General features: G+C 50.8%; 2 protein-coding genes across 4 annotated transcripts in view; both read right to left on the bottom strand.

Moving 5' to 3' along the window:
• Positions 1–6,422, bottom strand: part of Ech1 (enoyl-CoA hydratase 1) — an 8,538-nt gene extending 2,116 nt beyond the window's left edge. Inside the window, exons 1-6 of the mRNA XM_050119050.1 lie at positions 6,270–6,422; positions 5,757–5,961; positions 5,573–5,661; positions 489–610; positions 360–408; positions 97–161 (exon numbers count right to left, since the gene is read on the bottom strand). Of these exons, the coding sequence (XP_049975007.1) occupies positions 97–161; positions 360–408; positions 489–610; positions 5,573–5,661; positions 5,757–5,961; positions 6,270–6,408 (669 nt within the window). The 5' untranslated portion in view covers positions 6,409–6,422. The remainder of the gene's footprint in view (positions 1–96; positions 162–359; positions 409–488; positions 611–5,572; positions 5,662–5,756; positions 5,962–6,269) is intronic.
• Positions 6,423–9,703: 3,281 nt separating this feature from the next.
• Hnrnpl (heterogeneous nuclear ribonucleoprotein L) lies at positions 9,704–22,988 on the bottom strand. 3 transcript variants are annotated; one of them, XM_050119048.1, is made up of 13 exons: positions 20,754–21,026; positions 18,786–18,904; positions 17,921–18,158; positions 17,721–17,806; positions 16,594–16,690; positions 16,441–16,513; positions 13,274–13,345; positions 12,882–13,162; positions 11,837–11,958; positions 11,379–11,580; positions 10,710–10,767; positions 10,500–10,595; positions 9,704–10,169 (listed from the first exon to the last, which is right to left on the bottom strand). In XM_050119048.1, exons 1-13 carry the CDS (start codon positions 21,009–21,011, stop codon positions 10,111–10,113), a joined length of 1,761 nt encoding a protein of 586 aa, XP_049975005.1. In that variant the 5' UTR covers positions 21,012–21,026; the 3' UTR covers positions 9,704–10,110. The 3 variants fall into 3 exon arrangements, with proteins under 3 accessions (XP_049975005.1, XP_049975006.1, XP_049975003.1); XM_050119049.1 differs by lacking the exon at positions 20,754–21,026 and adding an exon at positions 22,925–22,988 and having other exon boundaries at positions 12,882–13,345; XM_050119046.1 differs by having other exon boundaries at positions 12,882–13,345.
• Positions 22,989–23,333: the final 345 nt, after the last annotated feature.

Genomic DNA, 23,333 nt, shown 5'->3' with positions numbered 1-23,333 from the left:
CCCCCCCCCCCCCCCCCCCCCCCCCCCCCCCCCCCCCCCCGTAGATGCCTAGCACTGCAAGGATTCCCGAAGGCAAGAGCACCGGAAGAGCCTCACCTTGACCTGGAAGAACGCATCCTGGGTACAGTAGCGAATGTCACAGGCAGTGATGAGGTCCACAGCTGGAAGGAAAATGAATGGATAATGACAGGAACCAATTCCTCCTCCCAAAACATGGGGTCACAGCTGGGGACCGAGTGAAATTAGCAACAACAGCTGACCTGAGGTCACTGGGGGTGGGAGACTCGGACGGAGGGACAGAGGGTTAGCAGCCTCACCAAGGCAGGCCCCTTAGTGGTGGCCAGTGGCTATACACTCACCTCCACCAATGCAGCCTCCGTGGACAGCAGCAATCACAGGCTTGGGGCACTAAAATGGAAAAGGAGGGTTGGAGTCAAAGCCGGCAGACGAAGGGTAGGCAGAAGGGCTGCCACCCAGCCCTGAGTCACCTTCTCAATGACAGTGAAGGTCTTCTGGAATCTGCTGATGAGGTCACGGAGGTACCACGCCTTGCGGGCCGTATCATCTCCTGGGGGCTGCAGGAGTTTCGCCATGTCCATAATGTCAATACCTGGTGAGAAGGCATGAGGGGGTTACTGAGCTTACTTCCCCAGCCGGGCCTCAGAACCCAGGAGTTGTGGGTCTAAACACAAACATCACCACAGCAGAGAAAGAAGCTCTCGAAGGTCTCGGGGCATCTGGGATTTCTGTGGGGCACCAAATATCTATCTGTTTTTCTTTGCGTGAGACAAGGTTTCTCTATGCAGTTCAGGCTGACCTCAATCTAGAGTCTCCAGCCTCAGTTTCCCCAGGCCTGGGAGTACTATTGGCATTCCCAAGAAAGACATTCTCCGTGAATGGTAAACTACTCCCACGCACTAGCTGGTTTGTGGCAGCGGGCAAGCACCTGCCTAGTATTCAAATGAGGTGGGGGGCATGGCCCTGGACTAAAGCATTTGCTTAAAATTCACAAGTGATGACCTGGGAGTGTGGCTCAGCAGTGGAGCGCCTGCCTAGAATGCAGAAGTCTCGGGTTCGTCCTCAGTGTGTTAAAAAAAAAAACCAATCCAAATAAAGACAAAGTCCTTAAACCTCATATCTGTAGCCCAGCACTTAGGAAGCAGAGGTAAAAGGATTGTTTCAGTTCAAGGCCAGCCTGGTCTACATACTGAGTTCTAGGACAGCCAGGACTACAGAGTGCAAAAGGGTCTCAAAACCACTAAATAAATAAGAGTTGCAGAGATGTCTCAGGGGCTAAGAGAGCTTGTTGCGGTTTTTTTTTGCTGGCACCTTAGCAATGGCACCATGATCACTGCCATCCTCCAAGCTTCATCATGCCACCCAAGGAGGACAAGGGGAAGAAAGATGCTGGAAAGTTGGCCCAGAAAGACCTAGACCCAGGAAATAAGTCTGGTGGCTAAGCCAAAAAGAAATGGTCCAGGGATGGAGAGGTAGCTCAGAGGTTAAGAGCATTGACTAGTCTTTCAGAGGTCCTGAGTTCAAGTCTTAGCAACCACATGGTGGCTCACAGCTATCAATACTGAGATCTGGTGCCCTCTTTTGGCCAGCAGGTATACATGCAGGCAGAACACTGAATACATAATAAAGAAATGAAATTTTTAAAAAGTAGTCCAAAGGCAAAGTTCAGGACAAGTCCAACAATCAAGTCCTGTTTACAAGAGACTCCAGATTGCCGGTTCCTTGGCCAGGGCAGCCCTCCAGGACCTACTTAAGAAAGGACTTGTCAAACTGGTTTCAGAGCACAGAGCCAAGTACTTTCCACCAGAAACACAGGGTCGAATTGAGGTGCCTCAGCTGCTGGTGAAGATGCGGGAACTGGCTCAACCAGCTTTATGTTTGGGAAAATAAAATTCTATTAAATACATAAATAAAAAGAAAAAGAGTACTCGCTGCTGCTTTTGGGAGTGGGCACTGGGGTGCGGAGGGGCTCAGTTCCCATCACTGATGTAGTAGCTCACAGCCATCTATAGTTTCTTTCCTTTTCTGTGGGGGAGGGTGGTCTGAGACAGGGTTTCTGTGTAACAGCTCTGGCTGGCCTGGAACTCACAGCGACTCGCCTGCCTCTGCCTCCCGCAGTGCTGGGATTAAAGGCGTGCGCCACCACTGCCTGGCCCGTCTATAACACATCACTCCAGCTCCAGGATGCTAGGCATGTATGTAGTGCATGCAAGCAAAAGACTCACATGTAAAATCGAAACAAGTCTTCAAAAAATGTAAGAAAATACACAATCCTTCCTGTGACCTTACTTCTGCCTGCTGCTTAGGACACACTGTACCCAACAGTCCCAGAAAAAAGGGCCTCTATGCTTTTTGTTCCCTTCAACAATCACGAGGCTAGCTGCGGGGCTCTCCAAGACCACACAGCCCAAAGATCACCCTCTGGGAGAGGCCTTCACACACCCTCCCCATCTCTGACTCTACCTTTCCCCTCCATATCTGTCTGATCAGTATACTCAGTTATCTTTCTCGAATGTGAGCTCTATGAACTGGAGTTTTGTTATTGCTGTTGGTGGGTCAGGGTCTCACTGTAGACCAGGCTGGCCTGGAATTCAGAGACCGTCCTCTGCCTTCTGAGTGCTGGGGCTAAAGGCGTGCGTCACTCTCCATGTCCTGATATTTTATTTTGTGTATGAGTGTTTTGCCTGCATGTATGTCTGTACATCGTGAATATGCCTGGTGCCAGTGGAGGCCTGAGGAGGGGGTATCAGATCTCCTGGAACTGGAGTTAAGGAAGGTTGTGAGCCACCATATGGGCATGGGGAATCAAACCCCACCACTCTGCAAGAACAGCAATGCTCTTAACACCGAACCATCCACCCCACGAGTTGTGGTATTTGTTCATTTGCTTTTGTCTTTCCCCCCCGCCCCCCACTAATGCATCCACGTGCTCGGAACAGGGCTGGGTGTGCAGTAGGTGTTCAGTTAGCAGATAATGCAGCTAAGACCGTAATCCTTGGTCTCGTGTGGTGACAGACAAGTGACTAGAAAGTGTCGTCCAGGCATTGACCACACAAGCCTGTAATCCCTGCACACCACGAGTCTCACGGTTAAGGTCATTGGAGCCGCTAATGAAATCCTATCTCCGAAAAAAGGACAGGAGTGATAGCTCACTGGGTAAGGTGCTAGCTACAAAAGCATGAGCAAGGGGGTTGCATCCACAGAACCCATGTAAAAACTGAAAAACTGGGTGGGTGGGCACAGCAGCCACCTGTAATCCCAGCAGCTCGGGCTCAAGAGTAAGGAGACCCCCGAAGCGAGCTGGCTAGTCAGACTAGTTTAGTGCCAAACTCCAGCCTCGGTGAGTGACATGCCTCAATGCAGAAGGTTGAGAGCGATCAAGAAAGACATCGGGCATCAACCTCGGGCTTGTGCCTCACACTTGTGCACATGCGCACAACTATAAACAAAACAAAAAGAGTCAACAAGAGGTAGGCAGGACAACAGTTTAGAGCAGGAGGATCAGAGATTCAGGCTAGCCTGGCCTACATGGTGAGAGCTCTCACAGAGAACTAAACAGGAGTTTGGGGACTGAAAAAAAAAATACCTGAAGTTAAAAAAATCACTGGGATGTTTCACATCAGAAGAGAGACGTCAGCCAACAGCCATGGTAGTCAAGGGAGGAGGATCCAAAGAGGAGAAAGGGCTGTGGGGTGCCTTCATGTGTGGGCTGGACAGAAGTCAGTACTGTGTGCTCAGTCATGCAAAGCCGTGACTAACTAACACATTTGGCTGACACCTCTCAAGGCTCTGAGAGGTCCAGGGCCTTGTTCAAGGTCTCGGGTCTACTGTGGGAATGCAGCCTCCGGGTCCTGACAGGTTCTGCTGCACTCGGTTCTATATTTGAATTTGTGGGGATGGAATTCTGAGCTTTATGCCAGTCCCCGGGTACATCCACATGTGAATGTTTTAAAATAGACTTTTAAACAAATAGCTGGGGCGCTGGCTCAGTGGTTAAGAGCACTGACTGCTCTTCCAGAGGACCTAGGTTCAAGTCCCAGCACCCACATAGCAGCTCACAACTGTCTGTATGTCCAAGATCTGACACCCTCACACAGACATACATGCAGGCCCAACGTCAATGCATAGAAGATAAAAATAAATAAAGTACTTAAAAAAAGAGTTTCCTTAGTCTTGGTGTCTCTTGGCAGCAACAGAACAGTGACTAAGACAGAAGATGAGGTCGGGAGGGTGTGGGGGTGGATTTCAGAGGAGCTAAGTGGAAGAGCTGGGGATGAATATAACCAAAATACATAGAATGCATGTATGAAGTTCTCAAAGAATACAAATATATAAATAAAAAATAGCTGGTCTCACCTGGCAGTGGTGACACACACCATTAATCCTCCACTCGGGAGGCAGAGGCAGGTGGATCTCTGTGAGTTCGAGGCCAGCCTGGTCTACAGAGCTAGTTCCAGGACAGTCAAGGTTACACATAGGAACTGTTTCTTACTTAAAAACCCCAATAAATGAACAAAAATAAAAAAGAACCATGTAGGGCTGTTGGGATGACTCAACAGTTAAGAGTCCACACTCGCTGCCCTGGCGGCAGACTGGGTCTGGATCCCAGCAACCTCATCAAACTGACCCAAACCATCAGTAACTCCAGCCCCAGGGCACCTGACAGCTCTGGCTTCTGTGGACACCTGCACTTACATAGAGAGAGATGGGCACATAGATACACATAATTTAAGATAATAAATCTTTAAAAAAAATCAAAACCCTAATTGTGAAACACTGCAGGGCCAGCAAGACAGCTCAGTGAGTAAAGGCGCTTGTACCCAAGCCAACCGACAGCCAGCTGAGTTCCATCCTGGGGAAGGGAAGAATCAGCTCCCTAAACCTGTCATCTGATTTGTGTGCACACACACATATGCCACACACACAAGTAATTTTTTTCTCTAGACAGGGTTCCTCTGTGTGGCCCCGGCAGTCCTGGAACTGGTTCTGTAGACCAGGCTGGTCTCAAACTCAGAGATCCACTTGCCCCTGCGTAGGGCTGGTACTAAAAGCGTGAGTCACCAGCTGGGTATATGTGTGTGTGTGTGTGTGTGTGTGTGTGTGTGTGTGTGTGTGTGTGTACACTGCGTGGACACCTACAGGCCAGAAGAAGGCATCAGATCTCACTATAAATGGTTGTGAGCCACCATGTGGTTGCTGGGAATTGAACTCAGGACCTCTGGAAGAGCAGCCAGTGCTCTTAACCTCTGAGCCATCTCTCCAGTGCTTTTTTTTTTTTAAGTAAACATTGCAGATGCCAAGGAGGAGGCCAAGGCACTGCTTAGGCATGGCATTATGCTCCTTTACAATCCCAGTACTCAGCCTTTAGGAAGCCCAGGCAGAAGTACTTCAAGTTCTAGACCAACCTAGTCTAAACAGAAAGTTCCAGGCCAGTCAGAGCTACTTATGGGGACGGAAATAATGCAAAAAGCAAGCAAACAAATCCGCAAAGAAAAAAGCGCATGGCTGCTTTACCCCCAGGAGGAGGGATGCCAACAGGGAGAGAGAGGCTTACCAGAGGAGAACATTTTTCCTGCACCAGAGATTACAACAGCCCGACAGTCGGAGTCCTCTGCTATCTTCTGGAAGCATTCCACCAACTCCCTGCAGAGGAGCAAGAAGGGAAGGGCTGTGTGTGGAGAGGGGAGCCCCTGGCCCTGCCCACCCCTGCCTCCTCTCCCAGGCAGGCTTCCGCAGACCTCCAGAAGGCCTGGTTCATGGCGTTCCTCTTTTCTGGCCGGTTAAGCTGGACGTGGAGAACATGCTTCTGGGCCGATGTCACCTGAATAGACTCATAGTTGTGACCTGATAATTCCTCGGGGGAGCCTTTGAAGGCCTCTTGTGCAGAAGAGCTCAGAGAGCGAGGGCTGACGTTGAAGTACAGCTGAGTGGTGCCTCTCAGCTCTGGGGAGAGAAGGAAGGGCGTTTGAGATTCCAGATGGGGCCACTTTAACAGCGCACACCTAAGTGACTCCAACCCAAGTTCCTCAGAGACCCGGGCCTGACCAGACAGAGCTTTTAAGACTCGGGTGAACTTAGAAGTGGATTCTGTCTGAGACTACGTTACTTAGACTCTTGTTTGTGGGAATGACCCAGGCTTGGGGACAGGGCCTAAAAACTATAATTAATGATTCTTTAAACTACACAGCGGCTTCTGCCTCTCTAACAAGACTACACAGCAACGGCTCCCCACAGATTCTCGGGTAACTCACGCTGCATCAGCAGGCCGCGGAGTTTGCTGGAAACTGTCATCCCTGCAGCCATCTCGATCGACACTGGACGGCTGAGCGAAGGGCTACCGGAAAAAACAAAGGGGGCGGGGACAAACTCCGCCATGTTGGTCAAGGGCATCGAAGCCGCCGCAGCCATAGCCCTTTAGTAGCGAGGCCCCGCCTAGTTCGCCATCTTTACTAAGGGCAACCGTAAATAGCCCTGCCTCCTGTCTCCTGTGCTTAGGACATGGCTTAAAAGTAAGACCTTTGGCCCAGTGGGAAGCTGGCCTGAGAAAATATTTCACATGGCTGCTGGAAAATTCTGTATAAAGTTCATCAGAGCGCTGTGTTATAACAACTGAAATAGTTGTTTCAAATGGCAGCAGCCTAGAAATCTAGGTCCTTGCCTGGATGTGGTAACAAAAAAGTTGCTAGGATACAGACAGGCCAGAATTAAGCCGTTTTAATTCCCTTACTGCCAGAAGGTGGTACCACTTCCCGCGGGACTTGGGAAGCTGGCTCCCGGACCAAGGAAGTCACTGGTTCAAGGTTACTGAACATTTATAATTTCTTAGGCGAGGCAGGAGCAAAAGGCTCTACAGGAGCAAAAGGCTCTACCGCCCACCTTTTGGTCGTGACAGGCAGGCAGCGTAGGCAAGCATTCTGCCATCGGACGATCTCTAGCCTTTTTTTTTTTTTTTTTTTTTGGTTTTTCGAGACAGGGTTTCTCTGTGGCTTTGGAGCCTATCCTGGAACTAGCTCTGTAGACCAGGCTGGTCTCGAAATATATAGGGTCTATATAAACCTGGAGCTGGCCTGGGACTTGCAAGGATGCTTCTTCTACATCCTGAAAAGGGGTGGTGTGCACCAACGTACCAGCGATTTAGACTCTAAAAAGAACCTGAAGGAGCTCAGTGTGGTGGCTCACGTCCTTAATTGTAGCATTTAAGGGACAGAGGCAGCTGAATTTCTGTGAGTCTACATAGCAAGTTCCAGTACAGCTAAGACTATAGAGATCCTGTCTCAAAACAAAACATAATAAAAAAACCATAATTTTCCCCCTTTCTGGTGTCTTTCATTTTGATATTTATTTTTGGGACAAGGTTTCTGTGTAGCCCTAGCTGTCCTGAAACTCACTTTGTTGACTAGGCTGGCCTTGAACTTACATAGATCTGCTTGCCTCTTCCTCCTGTGAGCACCATCTCACCTGGCTTGCTAAGCTCTTAAAACACACCCACCAAAAGGCACTGGGAAAGCATTACCCAAGAGCATAAAATACTGTGTAAGTGCGCTCCTTAGGGAGATGTTTAACAAGAGGGTGAACAGATGTCTCTGGGCCAGTGGGAGGTGTTTCCTTCTTCACCAATGTCTGCTACCAAGACAGGCAGGTTTTTTTCAAGAGACAGATGTAGCAACTATCAGGAGCAAGTAACGTTTATCTTCTGTTCAATAAAATCCTGAAAATCCTATGCAGATACCAAAATGAAAGAGAAAAGGATGCCCTAATTTCAGCCAAGCAGCAGTTACAGTAGAGGTTGTTGAGAACATTCGGTCCGGAAGCCTGGATAGCTGACTGTGGTGCAAGTCTGTCTCTGTGGCTCCTCCAGCTCCTGGGTTTCCCTTCTCCCAGCTTCTCATTCCTTTGCTGGTTTCAATCTGCTGGTCATGTTTACTGCTCTGGATTCTTCCAGATGCCTCTGGCTGTACCCTCCCTTACATCTACAATAAAAGCCTCCTCAACCACACCGTGGAGTGGTCATGTCCTCATTTCATTGAGTAAGATGTGCATCACCGTTTAATGTAACTAGAATAAAAAAATAATTGTGGTGTCGACATCTATAGGTTGAATTGCCAACAGCAAATGAACTGGGATAGTAGACTCAGCACTTTCCATCGGATAATACGTGGCTGCAGAGGGCTATTGAGCTGGAATGCCCAAGTCAGGCTCACTGGCACCTCTGCCACTAGAGTGGCCTGCTCCTCTGCAGATTACCTCCTCCCTCAAGGACATCAGTCCTCAACCCATGGTCCTGCTAGGCCCTGCTTCTACTGAAGCCATGTTCGGAGTCTCCGTCTAAACCCCAGAACTGTCTAGCACACACTTCAACGCCTGCTTCAGAATGAGTGTCACACTAAGCTATCGAGACCTAGAAATTTTCAGGACCAGATTGTGGTCGCGCACACCTTTAATCCCACCACTTCGAAGGAAGAGGCAGGTGATCTGAGTTGAAGACCAGCCTGGTCTACAGAGCAAACTACAGGACAGGCCTCAAAGAAAGTGTTCAGTTGTGGGTTATGTCTATTTTGTGGGTCTTCCTGTATGTTTTCAACACTTTTCTCATGGTATGTTGTCCAGACCAGTGTCAAGCCACTCTATCCCAGCGTCATAGGCAATTGCTCCAAGTTTGTTTTTTGAGACTGCTGTGGGACAATGACCTTGTTCCCTGTAAAGACTAATAGAATGCTGATGGGTCAGTAGCCAGGTAGGAAGTATAGGCGGGGGTGACCAGGACAAGAGAATTCTGGGAAAAGGAAAGCTGAGTCTACAGTAGTTACCCAGACACAGAGAAAGATGAGAAAGCCTCTGCTGATAGAAGATACCAAGCCATGTGGCTAACACAGGTAAGAATTATGGGTTAATGTAAGACTTCATAATTAGTTAAAAAGCTGGAGATAGGGCTGGAGAGATGGCTCAGAGGTTAAGAGCACTGCCTGCTCTTCCAAAGGTCCTGAGTTCAATTCCCAGCAACCACATGGTGGCTCACAACCATCTGTAATGAGGTCTGGTGTCCTCTTCTGGCCTGCAGGCATACACACAGACAGAATATTGTATACATAATAAATAAAATATTAAAAAAAAAAGCTGGAGATATTAAAACCAACCAGTTTATGATTAATGTAGGCCTCTGTTTTTTTGGGACACTGTGGGTCCGGGGACAGAACTCTCAGGCAACAAACATGAGACAGGGTGTGTCTATGCATCCTGACCGTCCTGGAACTCTCCCTGCATGCCCAGGCTGACCTCCCTCAGACTAATGGCACGCACCACAATCCAACTCCGCTTAATTAATTGTATCCATGTACGTGCATGAGCTTAAGCACACAGGTCAGGACTACCTGCAGAACTGGTTTTCTCCTTCTCCTGCTATTGAACTCAGTTAAATCAGGCTTACCCAGCAAGCACCGTCAGCCACTGAGCCATCTACGAGCGCCTAACTCCACTTTTTCAATAACTACTTATAACTAAAATAAACCTGCTAGGGCAGTGCCCATCAGGAATGCCACTGCTAGTCGGGCGCTGGTGGTCCGTGCCTTTAATCCCAGAACTGGGAAGCAGAGACAGACTGATCTCTTGAGTTCAAGGCCAGCCTGGTCTACAGAGTAAGCTTCAGGGCAGCCAGGGCTGTCACAGAGAAAAACCAGAAGAATGCCACTGCTTTACTTCCAGTTTATTGTCTAGGCTGAGCCCACTGCGCTTCAGAAAACTGTGGGAGAGGACAGACACCCCACCCTGCATCTCCAGCAAAGAGTTCTAGCTTCCAAACCATTTTATTGAAATGTGTGCCAAGATACATGGGCAGCACAAATGTATGAACAGGGAAAAATAAAAATCACACGTACAGTTATCTTAAAAAGTGAAGGTTAATCTTGGGAGATATCAGTTCCCCTCCCCCCTCCAGAGTTCCAGCATTTCTGTTGTGGTTAAGCGTCTACTGAACTAGCATTTAAAAAGAAAACAAGAACTGCAAAAAATAAATCAAAACAGAACAAAACCAAAGAAAACCAACAGCATAAAGGAAAGAGACGTCTTCCTGCTTGATGTGCTCGTCCCAGCATCTAATTAGGAGGCGTGCTGTGCGGTGGAGAAGCACAGCTTCAGAGTGTACGGGTACGGGCCATCTGGAAACAAGAGCACATGTCAGACCGGGCCTCCCAATCGACACCCACACACCCTCTTCTAGCTCAATCACAAGGATCTAACTCATCACCACCCAGGGCAGGCCTGAGCAACTCCCAAGCTCTCGGGTGGGTGGAGCCAAGCAGCCTGGCAGGCCCTCCCAGGAGAATGTCATCAGACTGCTCTCTCCAGGTGACCAAGTCCCATCTGCCTGAGTCTGCGACAAAGGCATCTCTAGGGTCCTATCTTGCGGGCAGAAGGATGGCTCTGGCAAGCAGCCAGACAAGCCATCAGGCCACTAGGGGGATTCTGCAGGACACACAGAAACTCACTTGGGTTTTTCATCTGGTAATGGTTCAGGAAGCCCAATGTCTCCAGGGCATCGCTCTTAGAATCCCACTCCAGCAGCCCAGAAGAGCTGCGTTCGCCTGAACAAAAAGCAAGAGCAGAAGACTTAGGCTGAGCCAGCAGAAGGTACATTTCCTCCCAGAAACCACCCATAGAGGCAGAGGCCTGGAGAAGACTGTGATGCAGGGACTCACTTTTGCCTGAAAATACTTTCACAGAGGTTGGCCGCTTCACTCCCAGCTCATCGCAGATCTGGGACAAAAAGAGAATAAAAAAATTCAGAAACCTAGGATTGCAGACTGCCTATGGGTGCCTTCAGGGAGACCAGGCCTAGTAGTATCTGTTGCTTTTTGAAGACAGCTTTGATCACAAACATAAGACACCCCCCATCATCCTGTAATTTGAAATGTTAGAAATATCTGAAGGAAGCAGCACAAAGCTGATATACTGTTCCTCAAACTCCCATCCTGGCAGCCCCGTGGGTACGGGTGAGATTATATGACTGTGGCTCAACTGCTGGGCAACAGAACCGTGGGCCCCACTTGCCCCATCTCTGCCCTACTTCCCCGAGCAGGCTCTGGAGTCATCTAGACACCCTAAGGCTTGATGACCTGTGTTCTGACTGCACTCTTGTCCAACATGTGAAGGAACACAGTGTACAGAACTCTGCACTGTGACATGCATGCTTCCGCTCGGTCTCACCTGTCCCCGCTATAAGCAGGGGAACCTGTCTGTTTGGTCTTTTGCTGTGTCCCCAAACCCAGGGATCAATGGGTGACATTACAAGTCCACTGAGTACAGAACAGAATGAGCCCAACTAAACCAACGACAGTGCCACGACAGAGCAGTTCCACAGCACCCACCTCAAAGAAGTTCTCCTCAGTCACCTCCAGGGGAGCATTGAAGAAGTGCAGTACATTGCTAGGGTGCTGGATGCGGTTCTTGGCTGCCTGCTCTGGGGTGGAGAACCGATTGTTCCTTGACTCGCTGAAGTCTTTGTAACTGCAGGACCCGTCTTCTAGCCCGTATGACTGGCCAGGCATAATGGCTGGTTGCTTGGAAACACTGAAGAAAGGAAGGGAAATCTTTATGTTCAATGGTCTTCCAGGGCCTGACAGAGGCTCAGGTGGGCCCAAGCTTATCTGACGCTGCTGCACAGCTGAGATTGAGACTACCCTACCGGTACCACTTTCTCCCAGGGCTTCAGAAGGAAGCAGAAAAATGACTCCTATACCTACACTACAACCCCATCCCTGCCTATGCAACACTTTGACCTCACTCTTCCCTCCCACCTGCCCTTGCCTGGAATGACAGCACCTACCAGACATTCATCTTCTGCCCAAACATGAAGTTGTTGTTAAGGTGAGTAATGGCTCGGTCCACAGCATAGCCATCAGCCATCTCCACCATGGCGGCCCCCGGCTTGCTTTTCATAAATTTCACCTTAGGGAGAAAAGGTGCAATTAGCACCAGTGTCCAGCTGCCAGGGTCCTCTTCCTGTCAGTCAGAAGCTGACTCCTGCTCTGGCTGCCCTAGACTTCCACTTCCTCACATGTGAATGGGGATCAAAACCTCCCCTAATTCAGGCTTGGCCTAAGCATGAACTCAACCCAAACGAAGAGTGCTTTTCCCACTGGAGCTGCCCTATGAGGTAAACAGTGTGCACAAAGAAAGAACACAAGCCATCTGCATGCTTTCGCTATGGCCTGTTTAGATAGCCACAGCATCAAAAGATACAAGTTTTAGGTGCTGGGGACGGAACCTGGCCTCCTAAGCACTCTACAAGTCCTAAACCATCTATATCTATAGTACATACTGGACAAAAGAAAGGCTCTGAAGCCAGGTTAGCTAAGTCTTGCTTCCATGTAAAGATTATTTAACCTGTCCTTCCTTTTTGAGAAATACAGGGGCGGGGGAAGGCCTGGGGTCGGCAGCACACACAAAACTACTCAACTTCACTGTGTAGAGATGGTCTCATTTGTGCATTCTCCCATTAGGCTGCTATTGCTCTCACGAGGCCAGGACTACACTCTTGGATGGACCAGGTATAATCAAATTCCCAACAGAAAATGCAGAAAGGCCCTAGTGGCCAAATTACCTGGAGCCATTCAGAGATAATTTTTAAATAATCATCTTTGCTATGTGTAAATTCTTAGGACTTACTCATACATGTGCACTAAGTCTCAATACCGTGAGATGGATAGGCAGGCACTGGCATCTTTAACATGGGTAACCCAAACTCACAGAGCAGGCTGTCTGCGCTATAGGAACCAGCAGTACAAAGGGCGCACCTCACTGTCCTTCCCCCTGCTACCCTCCATCTGAGGCTTGGGGCCTCCTTCAGCTCTTCAAGGAAAGCAACTCACCTTCTCCACATTGCCATACAAGCAGAAGACATTGAAGACTCGATCACAGTTCATCTTAGATTGATCCAAGCCATAGACCATGAGCACAGGGCTGTCAGCGTGGGGGCCATAGTCGGGTGGTGGGGGAGGGGGTGGGGGATGACCATACTGGGGGCCATAGCGACTTGGGCCCCGACGGTGACCCCCCACAGGTGGGCCCATCCTTCTCCCTTCGTAGTGAGGTGGGGGGGGCCCGTAGCCCTCATCATGGTAATGGCTGTGGTACCCACCATGGGGCCCTCCTGGGGGATGGGAAGGAAAGAGAGGGAGGACGGGTGAGAATTTTCGCGGCGGACGACGGGCAGGGGCACATGAGCCACGGGAGTCCACGGAGGGGAACCCCCTGCCCTCACCATATTCTGCGGGATGATCTCCCAGGAGAGGGGGCTGCCGCTGGCGTTTGTTGGGATTACTGCCAGGGTCACCTGCAGATTGAAAAAAAGAGTTAGGAATGGAACTTAAGAAAGAAAGAATCCCCCTACTACTGACTAGAGGCCAATCAATCCCAAGGCCACAGAGCTCCTGGGAGCATGGCTGCAAACCCTTTCCTTACAAGGGTTGCTGGGGCCTTCTTCCTATGACCTGGGTTCAGGGCATGAAGCCCAGGCTTCAAAGTTGGGATCCACCTTCCCTCCCCAGCCTCTTTTCTCTGCTAAAGAGGCCAACTTCTGGGCTTACAATCCCTTGCCCTGGTTTGTAGCAGGAACAGGCAGGGGCAAGCCGGGTTCCCAGGCCTTCTAGGAACTATAGCAAGGGTACATTAACGGGAAGAGCAGTTTTATAAAGTAATTCCCAATGAAGGGAGAAAGATTAAGGGCAACAAATAAGCAACCTAAAATGGACAGAAATGAGGTGAAAGGGCCAGAAGAAGCCTCTAGGTTCTGGGAGCAAAGGCCTCACTCCAGGTCTTGTCTTTAGCACCCGCCGCCCAGCCACCCCCCTATCCCAGCCAGCGCAGGAGGGACTGTAGGAGCTGACAAGCAGGTCACCAGCACAATCAGTTTGAAGGAGCAGTTAGGTACAAGGCATCGACATTCTCGGACCCATCGATGGCGCAGAGCCCTCCCGGCCCCAGCTGGAGTTCTTAACCATTAGTTCAGCGCTCAAGTGACAGACACTGGTAAGCACTTTACAGACATCACAGCTTCTCCAGTTCCTCACAACAACCCTATGAGGTAGGCACTCCTTTCCCAGCCCACCTTACAGAGAAGAGATTAGAGCGGTTCGGTTACGACACTCTGGCAAGTCGCAGGTGAGCTAGGACCAGGTCTGGGTAGCACTGAGACCCAGAGCCTGAAACCACTGCCCTTTCCTGCTGCCCGACCGGGTTTGTTTCAACAGTCATTACAAAGATGGAAAGGGCTACTTACAGCAGAAGTACAGAGTACAATGTCCATGTCACAAAAAAACAAATCTGCATTTTTCTCTTACCATTGGACGCTTCAACAGTGAGTTAGCACAGTTCTGAAAGATGGCGTCCCATCAAACATACACTGCGACCCTGCATCACATGGTTTTACAGTCATAAATACAAGTCACGGTACACATCCGCTACATTTTTCTTTAAAGAATCGTTTAAAAGTCAATGTTTGATTAAATCAAAATTGGCTCACAGATGCTCTGTCCTCAGAAGATACCAGAAAAATGGAAATAAGGTGTATGGAGTGGGTAGTGTCCCTCCGTGTTGTCACCTCCTCACACTGTGTGCTGCAGTGCGGTGCTTCTGGCTGTGTAGCGCTCCATGTGCGTGTCTCCTGGTATGAAGTGTGCCAGTGGCCCCACTATGCTTGCGCTTTGGCCTTGGTAGCGCCCGGTTACCCACCAGCAGGTAACTGTGTGCCTCTGAGCTGTTTTGATTTTAGGTCTGTTTTGGTTTTTTGATCTTTTTTTTGTTGTTGTGGTTATTTTTTTATTTCTGATCTCCAGTTGGTGCAGACTGTGTTGGCAGCCGGTGACTGCAGGAAAAAAAATCAGAACACAAAAGAAAAACAAGGCCCTCCCCAAATCAAGGACTTAAAAACAAAACCCACATGGCGAGGAGTGGAGAGAGGATCCTATTGTCTTGGAGGCCCATGGAATCTACTTCAGTCTATGAATCGAATCGTTCTCCGAAAAGAGCACCGCTGGCTGGCTGGGTGAGCTCTGTTCTGTGTTTCCTACTTCAGTGTACATTCTTGGGTTCAAGTTTGCTTGGATTTTGACCTTTAATGTTTAGTAAAAAAGCAGTGTCTGCTGCCATGTTGAGTCTCTTTCTTTGTCTCTGTCTGCCTCTGTCTCTGTGCTTGTAGCTGTTCCTTGGAGCGCGGTGTGGTGTTCTTGATGTAGTGAGCTCAGTCTGCGGCTGTTTCTGGGGACGTGGTGGAGGCTGCATGTTCTGTTCTCCAGGAGAACTAGTGGTTTTGTGCCCTGTGTGTTGGTGCGCAATGTGCAGAGGCAGAGCCGCTGAAGTATGGTTCCTGAGGGGTGGCCAAGCACCGCCCTCACTCCAGGTTACCTCATCAGCCCTCGTTTTGTTTTGTTTTGTTTTGGCCCCAGGCTTGGGGCAGCCAAAGCTGAGAGGCATCAAAACCAATGCACAGCCAGCCCCTGCTACTAGCCCCTGCCGGTCTGCACATCTTCTATTTGTGTTCCTTGGAGAAGAAATGGTTGGTTGCCATGTTTCTGTCAGCAGTCATGTAATGCCATTGCCCGCTCTGGTACATTCACTTGGTCATAATTTGCCTCTGACTTTTGGAGGGAGCAGCCAGGCCCAGAAGGCCAATTCTGAGGGTCCTTGGGAGAGTCTAGCCCACCCTGCCCACTGGTTCTCAGCTGCAAAGCAAGCAAGACAGGCCCACCTACAAGTGTAGGGAGGGGTGAGTCTCTGGCTTCCCAGAGCCTCTGCAATGTCAGCCACCAGCCGCCTCCCACAGCCCAAGGCCTAGTCCGACGAAGCAGACCAAGAGGTGGTCCATCTCGCTGATTTTCAGAGGGGTGGCGCTGTTTTCAAACATCATCCTTCACTTCTCCCACCCACCAAAGCAAACCATTCTTGACACACACTAGAAAGGGGTCTGTCCCTGTGGACCCCTGAAGAGATTCCAAGTCCCCCTCTACAAAGGAGATCAGTAATGGCTACCCTGGTCTCATCCAAGTGTCTGACCTCTACAAGGTCTACTTGCTTGAAGGCTCTGCTTCAACCCACCCCCAACTCAAGACAGTGGAGAGGACGTTTGCTCACCCTCCATGGAATGGAGACTCAAGCAACCCTAATCGGGCTCTAGGATGAATGAAGGTAGCAAAATCTTAAGGAGCTGCTACCTATGTCTGCAAACCCTTGCCATGCCCCTCCTCCCACCCAGCCCAAGCTTCAGCTTCAACTCTGCCCCTTCAGCAGACTCAGGGGCCAGAACTGATCCAAGCCCTCCCATGTCCACAGGGAGCCCAATGGCATTACATAACCCCAGTCCAGGTCTATGAAGTGCACTAGTCCAGTAGAGGCAAGGCGGTGTGTTTAGAACAAAGTAGCCATCAGGATTACCTTGTCCACTGAGGTTGGGGTTTGTGTAGTCCCAAGTATCCTGATCATTCTTGAACACATTTAAACGGGTAGGCTGCAAGGACAAGATAAAGTTTGAGACTGGCCATACCTCATCTCACCAGGTAACTAACACCTGTCACTTCCCGGACTCACCTTTGCATACTCGATCTTCAGAGTGCAACAGCCAGAATAGATGTCAGCCCCATTAAGAGAGGCCTTAGCCCGCTGGGCACTTTGCACAGAGTCAAATGTAAGAAAACTTAAGGAAGTCATCACAGTGGAGCTTTGGAAAAAGTATTTCATTGCCCAATAAAACAAGGACCAGACAGCACCTAGGACTGTGCTATAACCTCCGACAAAAGTCAAAACCATCAAGATACTCCAGAGACTGCCCTCAGGAAGCAGTCACTGGCCAGGGTTCTCTGTGATCTACACTCTTATCTCAACCACCAGGAAAGATGGACACAAGGGCTTATCTCAAGCTGACCCATCTTATCTCTGAAACCTATACCCTGTGGTTTTTTTTATTTTTTTATTTTTCCAGACAGGGTCCCTGTAGCTTTGGAGCCTGTCCTGGAACTAGCTCTTGTAGACCAGGCTGGCCTCGAACTCAGAGATCCACCTGCCTCTGCCTCCCGAGTGCTGGGATTAAAGACGTGCGCCACCACTGCCTGGCAGCCTGGCTGCTTTTAAAGGTGGATTCTCACTGTACCCTAATCAAGGAGGCCCTAACAAGTCATCTTTATCAAAACCCCACTTCAAGTCATTCCGCAGCTAAGTCTTCTGGCTTCTCCTTACCTAAGCCCCTTCCACAGAGAATATTAACCAGTCACTTCATAGAAGGACTGTGAAAGAGGGCAAGTGTGAACGCTCTCACATGTGCAGCATGCATGAAGCATTGGGCTCAACTCTCAGGGAGGGACAGGGATATACACCCTCGAGGTGCCCCGACCACCTGCTGTTACCTAAACCTCATAGACTGCTCTATTAAGATTTGCAGTGTATGGCTCTCTGCTCAGTCTTCCAAGGCATTTGGATTTCTTTTTTTTTTTTTCTTCGAGACAGGGTTTCTCTGTGGCTTTGGAGCCTGTCCTAGAACTAGCTCTGTAGACCAGGCTGGTCTCGAACTCACGGAGATCCGCCTGCCTCTGCCTCCCAAGTGCTGGGATTAAAGGCGTGCACCACCATCTCCCGGCTTCCAAGGCATTTGGCATGAATTCTCTCTGCCAAGCTAAGACAACCCCCAGACCAAAGAATTCCAGTTTCCCAGAAAAGGATATTCCACCATAGCCTGGACTCCATTCTTCCGAAAAATGACAATTCTCTGAACAGGACCACAAGGATTACAGATAGTGTAAAGAACATCCTATAAAAGCAACAACAAGCAAGATAAGGGCCTTAGCTCTTCACGCTGATTGGGGGTGGAATTAGGACATGGGACAGATCTCAGAGTAGACCATGGAATGCCTTCAGCACACACCGTAGTTATGGAGTAGATGGGGTTCAGGATGGTAAACAGAAGCACACTGTTGACGCTCCGGGAGTCGTCTGAGTCCCCGGGGCGAGAGATCTTCTGGCTGGTAGAGTAATTGACGAAAGCAGGGTGACCAGCAATGTAGATTTGGTTGTCCGCTGCGTAGTTCACTGCGTTACAAGCTCCCAGCACATCTTCAAACTCAACCAGCGCCTGTCTCTTCTTTGGCATCACCACCACATAGCTGCAGAGAAAGGACAAATTTTAGTCCTCTAGGGGATGGGAACAAGTCAGCTCTCTGTGAACTCTGACCCCAACACACCAAGCCACAGGCAGTCATCCTCTTGACCCCTCTATTTCAGAAGCAATGTCAGGCCGAGCAGATCATAGTGCTAATCAATCACTGCCTGGCCAAATTCGTAGAAAGAATGTAGGCAGTTCTTTTTTTTTTTTTTTGGTTTTTTCGAGACAGGGTTTCTCTGTAGCTTTGGTGCCTGTCCCGGGAACTAGCTCTTGTAGATCTGGCTGGCCTCGAACTCCCAGAGATCCGCCTGCCTCTGCCTGGGATTAAAGGCGTGCACCATCACTGCCCGGCTGAATGTAGGCAGTTCTATCCACTTAGTTCATAGTACCCGGGCCTCATCAAATAGCCGGGAAATATTAGGTGGCTAGAAAGAAGACAGAAACCACAGAGGTGGGTAGGGATGAGGGAAAAAGGAAATGAATTTGAAACACCGAAGAGTGAACTGTGAGAAACCACAGGATCCAGTCTCAGACCCAGGACCAGAACACTACATCACTGCTCAGAACCAGACATGAGCGACAAGCGAGACTGCCAAGGAGACCAAACCCCTGGCATCGGAAGACGTACCTGATGGGTCCAAATTCTTGCAGGGCTTCCACAAGGTCAGCTTCCACCACACCATCAATCAGGCCCCTGATGTGGACAACTGGGGAGGCAGGGGTTTTGTGGGGGTCATCGTAGTTCTCCTGAAAAAGATTGGACACGCAGTGAGAAGAGGGACCCCAATCCAAATCCATCTGCTGGAAAAAAAAAGCCTTGAGTGGGCAGCCATCTGCCCACTGGCGTTAGCTTCTAAGGCAGGATGAATGGAGGGAGAAGCAGAGGCTCACATTTGGCATTCTTCCCAGAATCTGTCTCTCCTCAATCAAGGTAGAACAGGAAGCGTGGCGTGCAAAGGGGCCACACCCACGGGAAGAGCTCCCACAGCTGCGCTGGCCTGAAGAACACACTGTGTGTGTGTGCTCTATGTGCTCTAGCTTCTCTGCCCAGCCCCTGGCTAGGCAAGCCGTGGTCACTCAGTGAGGAATGACTGTTACCCACAAGTCACCTCGAAGTCCAGCCAGGGCAAAAGACCAACTGCTTCAAGACACATGGCTTTGAGGATGATATGCCCTTCCTGTCTTATATTGACTAGGCAAACTAGAGACAACAGGGTGGAAGTTTTCCACACCGAGCTGCTATCCCAACCTGTCAGATCTACAACTCCTCCCCAGGAGATGATCGTTCCACACAGACAACTTTCTGGTGCTCTGGGCCCAGGTTCCTGTCTGAAAACCACTGGCAGAAGTCCATCAACATTAGTGGATTTTTTTTTTTTTTAAATATCAGGAGTGAACCACACAAACACATACTCTTCCTGAAAGTTTCCAGCTGAGGCCTGTCTCCCACAGCTCTGGGTTTATTTAGTCCTAGCCCTGTTCTGTAAAGGAGTCTACATCTCAGAGTAACAGCAACCGAGTGGTCTCTTATTTTAAATTATTGGAGGTGTGGGCAAGACACACCACATCTCTCATGAGATGGTCTGAGAACTCTTTAGAATCAGTAGTCTCTCTTTTCACCTCACGGGCTCCAGCTAACTAAAATGTCTTCCAAACACTAAGAAATCTAACATCCTAACGAGGCTAAGCTAGTAAATGCTTACAGCATGAGGCCAGCTGAACAAGAGGGCATTGGTTGAGCAAGAGTCTCGCTATCTAGCCCTGTCTGGCCTCCACTACAAAACGCACTAGGCAGAGAGGCTCGCCCGCCTCTGCCTCCGGAGCGCTGAGATTAAAGGCGTGCGCCACCATGTCCGGCAAGACTTCTCTAACCCTTTAAAAGGACTGCAGCCTGCACCCCAGAAATCATAACTGTGACTTTAAGGAGAAACGAGTAGGCCAAATGCCTCCGTGCGTGGCCCCAGAACCAAAATATATTTTAGATTATAGATGCTCCTCTCCTGGAAACCGTAAGCGAACCGAGCGATAACTTCTAAGTTTGCTCAATCGCCAAACACAAACCTTGCACAAACTCTCTTCCGTACCACAACACACACTACAGCAGAGGTTATAAATTCCGGTCTGGGCGCTACAGTGTCAAGTCAACTTCTATATAGAGGCGACCGTAATTATGATTGCGATGGGGCCGAATTGCCGATCCCATCAGGCCACCACCCACCCAGTTCCCGCTCACAAAATCTGGTTGCAGAAGCGCGCTTGCGCACGGGAACACAGACTAAAAACGATAAAGGGAGGGGAAAAAAAAAGTCCGGGCCGCGTGCCTGGGCCCCCCACATGCCAGCTCGCGGCGCCTGCGCACTGCGCCGCCTGCCGAAGCAGTCGCTTCCTCCGCCCCCTCAAGCCCAGCTACGGACTGCGCGCACGCGCAAGCGCCTGTCCTCGCGCAAACCCCGCCGTTTGCCCAACGCCTGCCCCTCCCCCACCCCGCCAAAAGCGCGAGGGCTGCAGCGCGTGCGCAGAGGTCCCCCGCAAAAATAAATAGCTTTAAAGTAAGAAATGTCCCCTTTCTTCCGGGAGTCTAAAACCCTGGCCTCACCCCGCCGCCGCCGCCCGCCGCCCCGGATCCTCCGCCGCCGCCGCCTCCGTGCTGGTCGCCAGCGTTTTCAGTCTTCATTCGTTTAGGGGCTCGGCCTCCCTCGTTGCCGCCGCCGTAATAGCGACCACCGCCGCCTCCGCCACCCGCCGCCGCCATCTTCACCATCGCTCCCGCCCGCCTCAGCTGCTCGTCCGGCTGCTGCCTCTGCTCGAGCCGCCGACGCCGCTTCTCCGCCCGGGGCAGCAGCCTCCGCGACATGGCGGCGCAGAACCCGCCTCCCCCCGCCTCTCATTGGGGGAGGGACACGCCCGTCACTCGCCGCCCCCACCCGATAGGGGGAGCCACTGGCTCTCTCTTGGGGGGGAGGGGAAGACCCCACACGGTTCATGCCTATTGGGTAAAGCTCATGCCGTTCTACTGGAAGGCCCGCCCGTCTTCGTCTGTCGCACTCTTCATAGGTGAACGTTTCCTGCCACTCACTTCGTGAAGCCCCACCTCCTTAAAATAAACTCGGACTTGATAGGCCGGATTTTTTTCTTTTTGCATCGCCCCGCCTTCCCAAGGAGAGCAAATGGAAGCGGTTCCCCGAAGCTCCGCCTCCTTCCCGTTTTCATTGGTTTCCTCACTTATCGGTCCTTCTGAAATCCTTGCGTCTCCCAGGCACAACGATTGCTTTCCCGCGCCCCTCCTCAGGGATACAAAAAGGCCTTCCCTTCTGTATTCCTGCAGTGGTTCCCGTAGGTGCCCGTCTCCTACGTCACCACTTGATTGGTCAAAGGAGAGTGGCAAGAAAACCCTTCTGCCAGATGGTATAGGACGACTGATTGGTGAAAAAGGGGAGCCCGTAGGCGCTCTATGGCGCGATCTAGGAATGGGCCAAGGACGCATGCGCTACTGTACTTTTCAGGGCTTGGGAGAAGAGGTGACTGTAAGGAAGCGACTGCTGGACTATACTCGGATGATCTGCGTGCCTGCTGTTTCATAGCTCCAGAAATCTAGACTAAGCAATTTGCAACTATGACCCCATTAGTACGTTTCTATTTCACCTTGACTATCGAGCGGTAGGGCTGTTATTCTTTAAAAAAAAAATAACCACTTGGAGGACTTGAACCTAGCAGTTACTATAAAAGCACTCATTGCCAACTGATTTCGGACCCTGCCAGGCGCCATCATTTCACTTTAAATTCAACCACGTTAGATCTCTCTAGTTTAACTGATTCACACGTGGCAACTGCCCCTTCCGTCCTTGGGAGTGCTTTGTGTAGGGATTGGTCTTCCTTCCTGCGAAGCCCGAGAGCTGTAACGCGGCCCAGAGCCCATGGAGGAGCGAGGGCAGGGAAGGTACTGAGCCAGCATCCTGGCCACGGTCCGGTCCAGAGGCCTTACGGGGACAACAAAGAGTCAAACAGGCTGTGGGACGCTTGCGTAGCACAGACAAGGCGCATCTTTACACCCCCACCATCACCACGCACACAAAAGAAAAGTCTTAATGTGGCGGAAGATTCACAGGACGCCCCAAACATGATGGGACACCTTTCCTCCAGGGCAGTGGGATCCCCAAATCAGGATCCTTTTAAGACTAAGTCTGAAATGTGAGTAAAGATAGGAAATGAAACCCCATTTGTTTGGAGAACTAAAGTTTTGAGCATGGCGTGGTAGATTCCAGTGCTCTGGAGTCAGAGGCAAGACTGCCTTGACTTCAGAGCTACCCTGGGCTACACAAGGATTCTTTCTAATTAGAAAAAAAGTTTGGAGGCGTCTGATGATCTAAACGAACCTGCACCCTATTCACTGAACACACTCCAAAGCTGGCACTCCCAACGTGGGGCGAGCCGCGGCGCAGCAGGTGACGCGCGGCGGACGGGCGGGCCGCTCCCGCGGAAGGGCGGGGTCCCACGCCGACGTCAGAGGCGATGGTGGGGGAGGGGAGCGGGCGGTCCCCTCCCCGCCCCCGCCCCCGGCCCGGTCGCCCCTCACTCGGTCGCAGCGACTGCAATCGGCGGGACCCTTTTTAGAGCGAGCCGCTGGCCGACCACGCGCGCCCGGTGCAGCGAGTGGCGCCCATGCCGGCTGCTCCCGCAACCAGTCCCCTGCCCTCCCTCCGGCGCGGCGACGTGCGGCCCTCCGGTCCCCCCCGCGGCCCTCCCCGACCCCGCTGCCCTGTCCCCTACCAGCTCGGCGGCGAGCCTGGCCGGCCGTCCAGGATCGAAAAGAGCAGACACTGGGAAGTTTTGGGGGAGGGAGGGGCGGGCCTTAAAGGGACCACGACCTCTTTTCACTGGGGGAGTGGGGGGAACCGAGGAGGTACCAAAGCTGGAACGGAATGGGAAGAACGTTAAGCTATTGCGTTCGTTCTGGCTGGCTCCGCGTTCTCGCTCAACCTCAGTCCCACTTTCCACCTTAACCAGGAAAAAAAGTCCCCCAGTTGCTTGTGGTTCACGTGGCAATTTTCCCCATTTGCTGCGTGTTTTTAGACATAAATGTAGATATGTATGTTGTACAAATGAGTAAGCCGGCTCAGAGGACCCAAGGTGCCACAGCTGCTAAGTGTCTGACATCGGAACTGATGCAGGGTGCTGT

Source organism: Alexandromys fortis, unplaced genomic scaffold (genome assembly GCF_014885135.2).
Source record: "Alexandromys fortis isolate MF-2015 unplaced genomic scaffold, M_Fortis_MF-2015_v1.1 scaffold_140, whole genome shotgun sequence".
In the NCBI taxonomy this organism is placed as follows: domain Eukaryota; kingdom Metazoa; phylum Chordata; class Mammalia; order Rodentia; family Cricetidae; genus Alexandromys; species Alexandromys fortis.
This window is presented reverse-complemented; position numbering and strand designations above follow the sequence as displayed.

Bases quoted from the DNA above. Each gene is read 5' to 3' on its own strand.
- Hnrnpl (XM_050119046.1), bottom strand. From the start codon at position 21,011: ATGTCGCGGAGGCTGCTGCCCCGGGCGGAGAAGCGGCGTCGGCGGCTC. The intron at 11,959-12,881 runs GTGAGTTGCTTT...TTTCTCCCTAAG, and splicing joins TGTATGGCAATGTGGAGAAG to GTGAAATTTATGAAAAGCAA. The intron at 11,581-11,836 runs GTAGGTGCTGTC...TCCTTTCTTCAG, and splicing joins GGGCAGAAGATGAATGTCTG to TGTTTCCAAGCAACCAGCCA.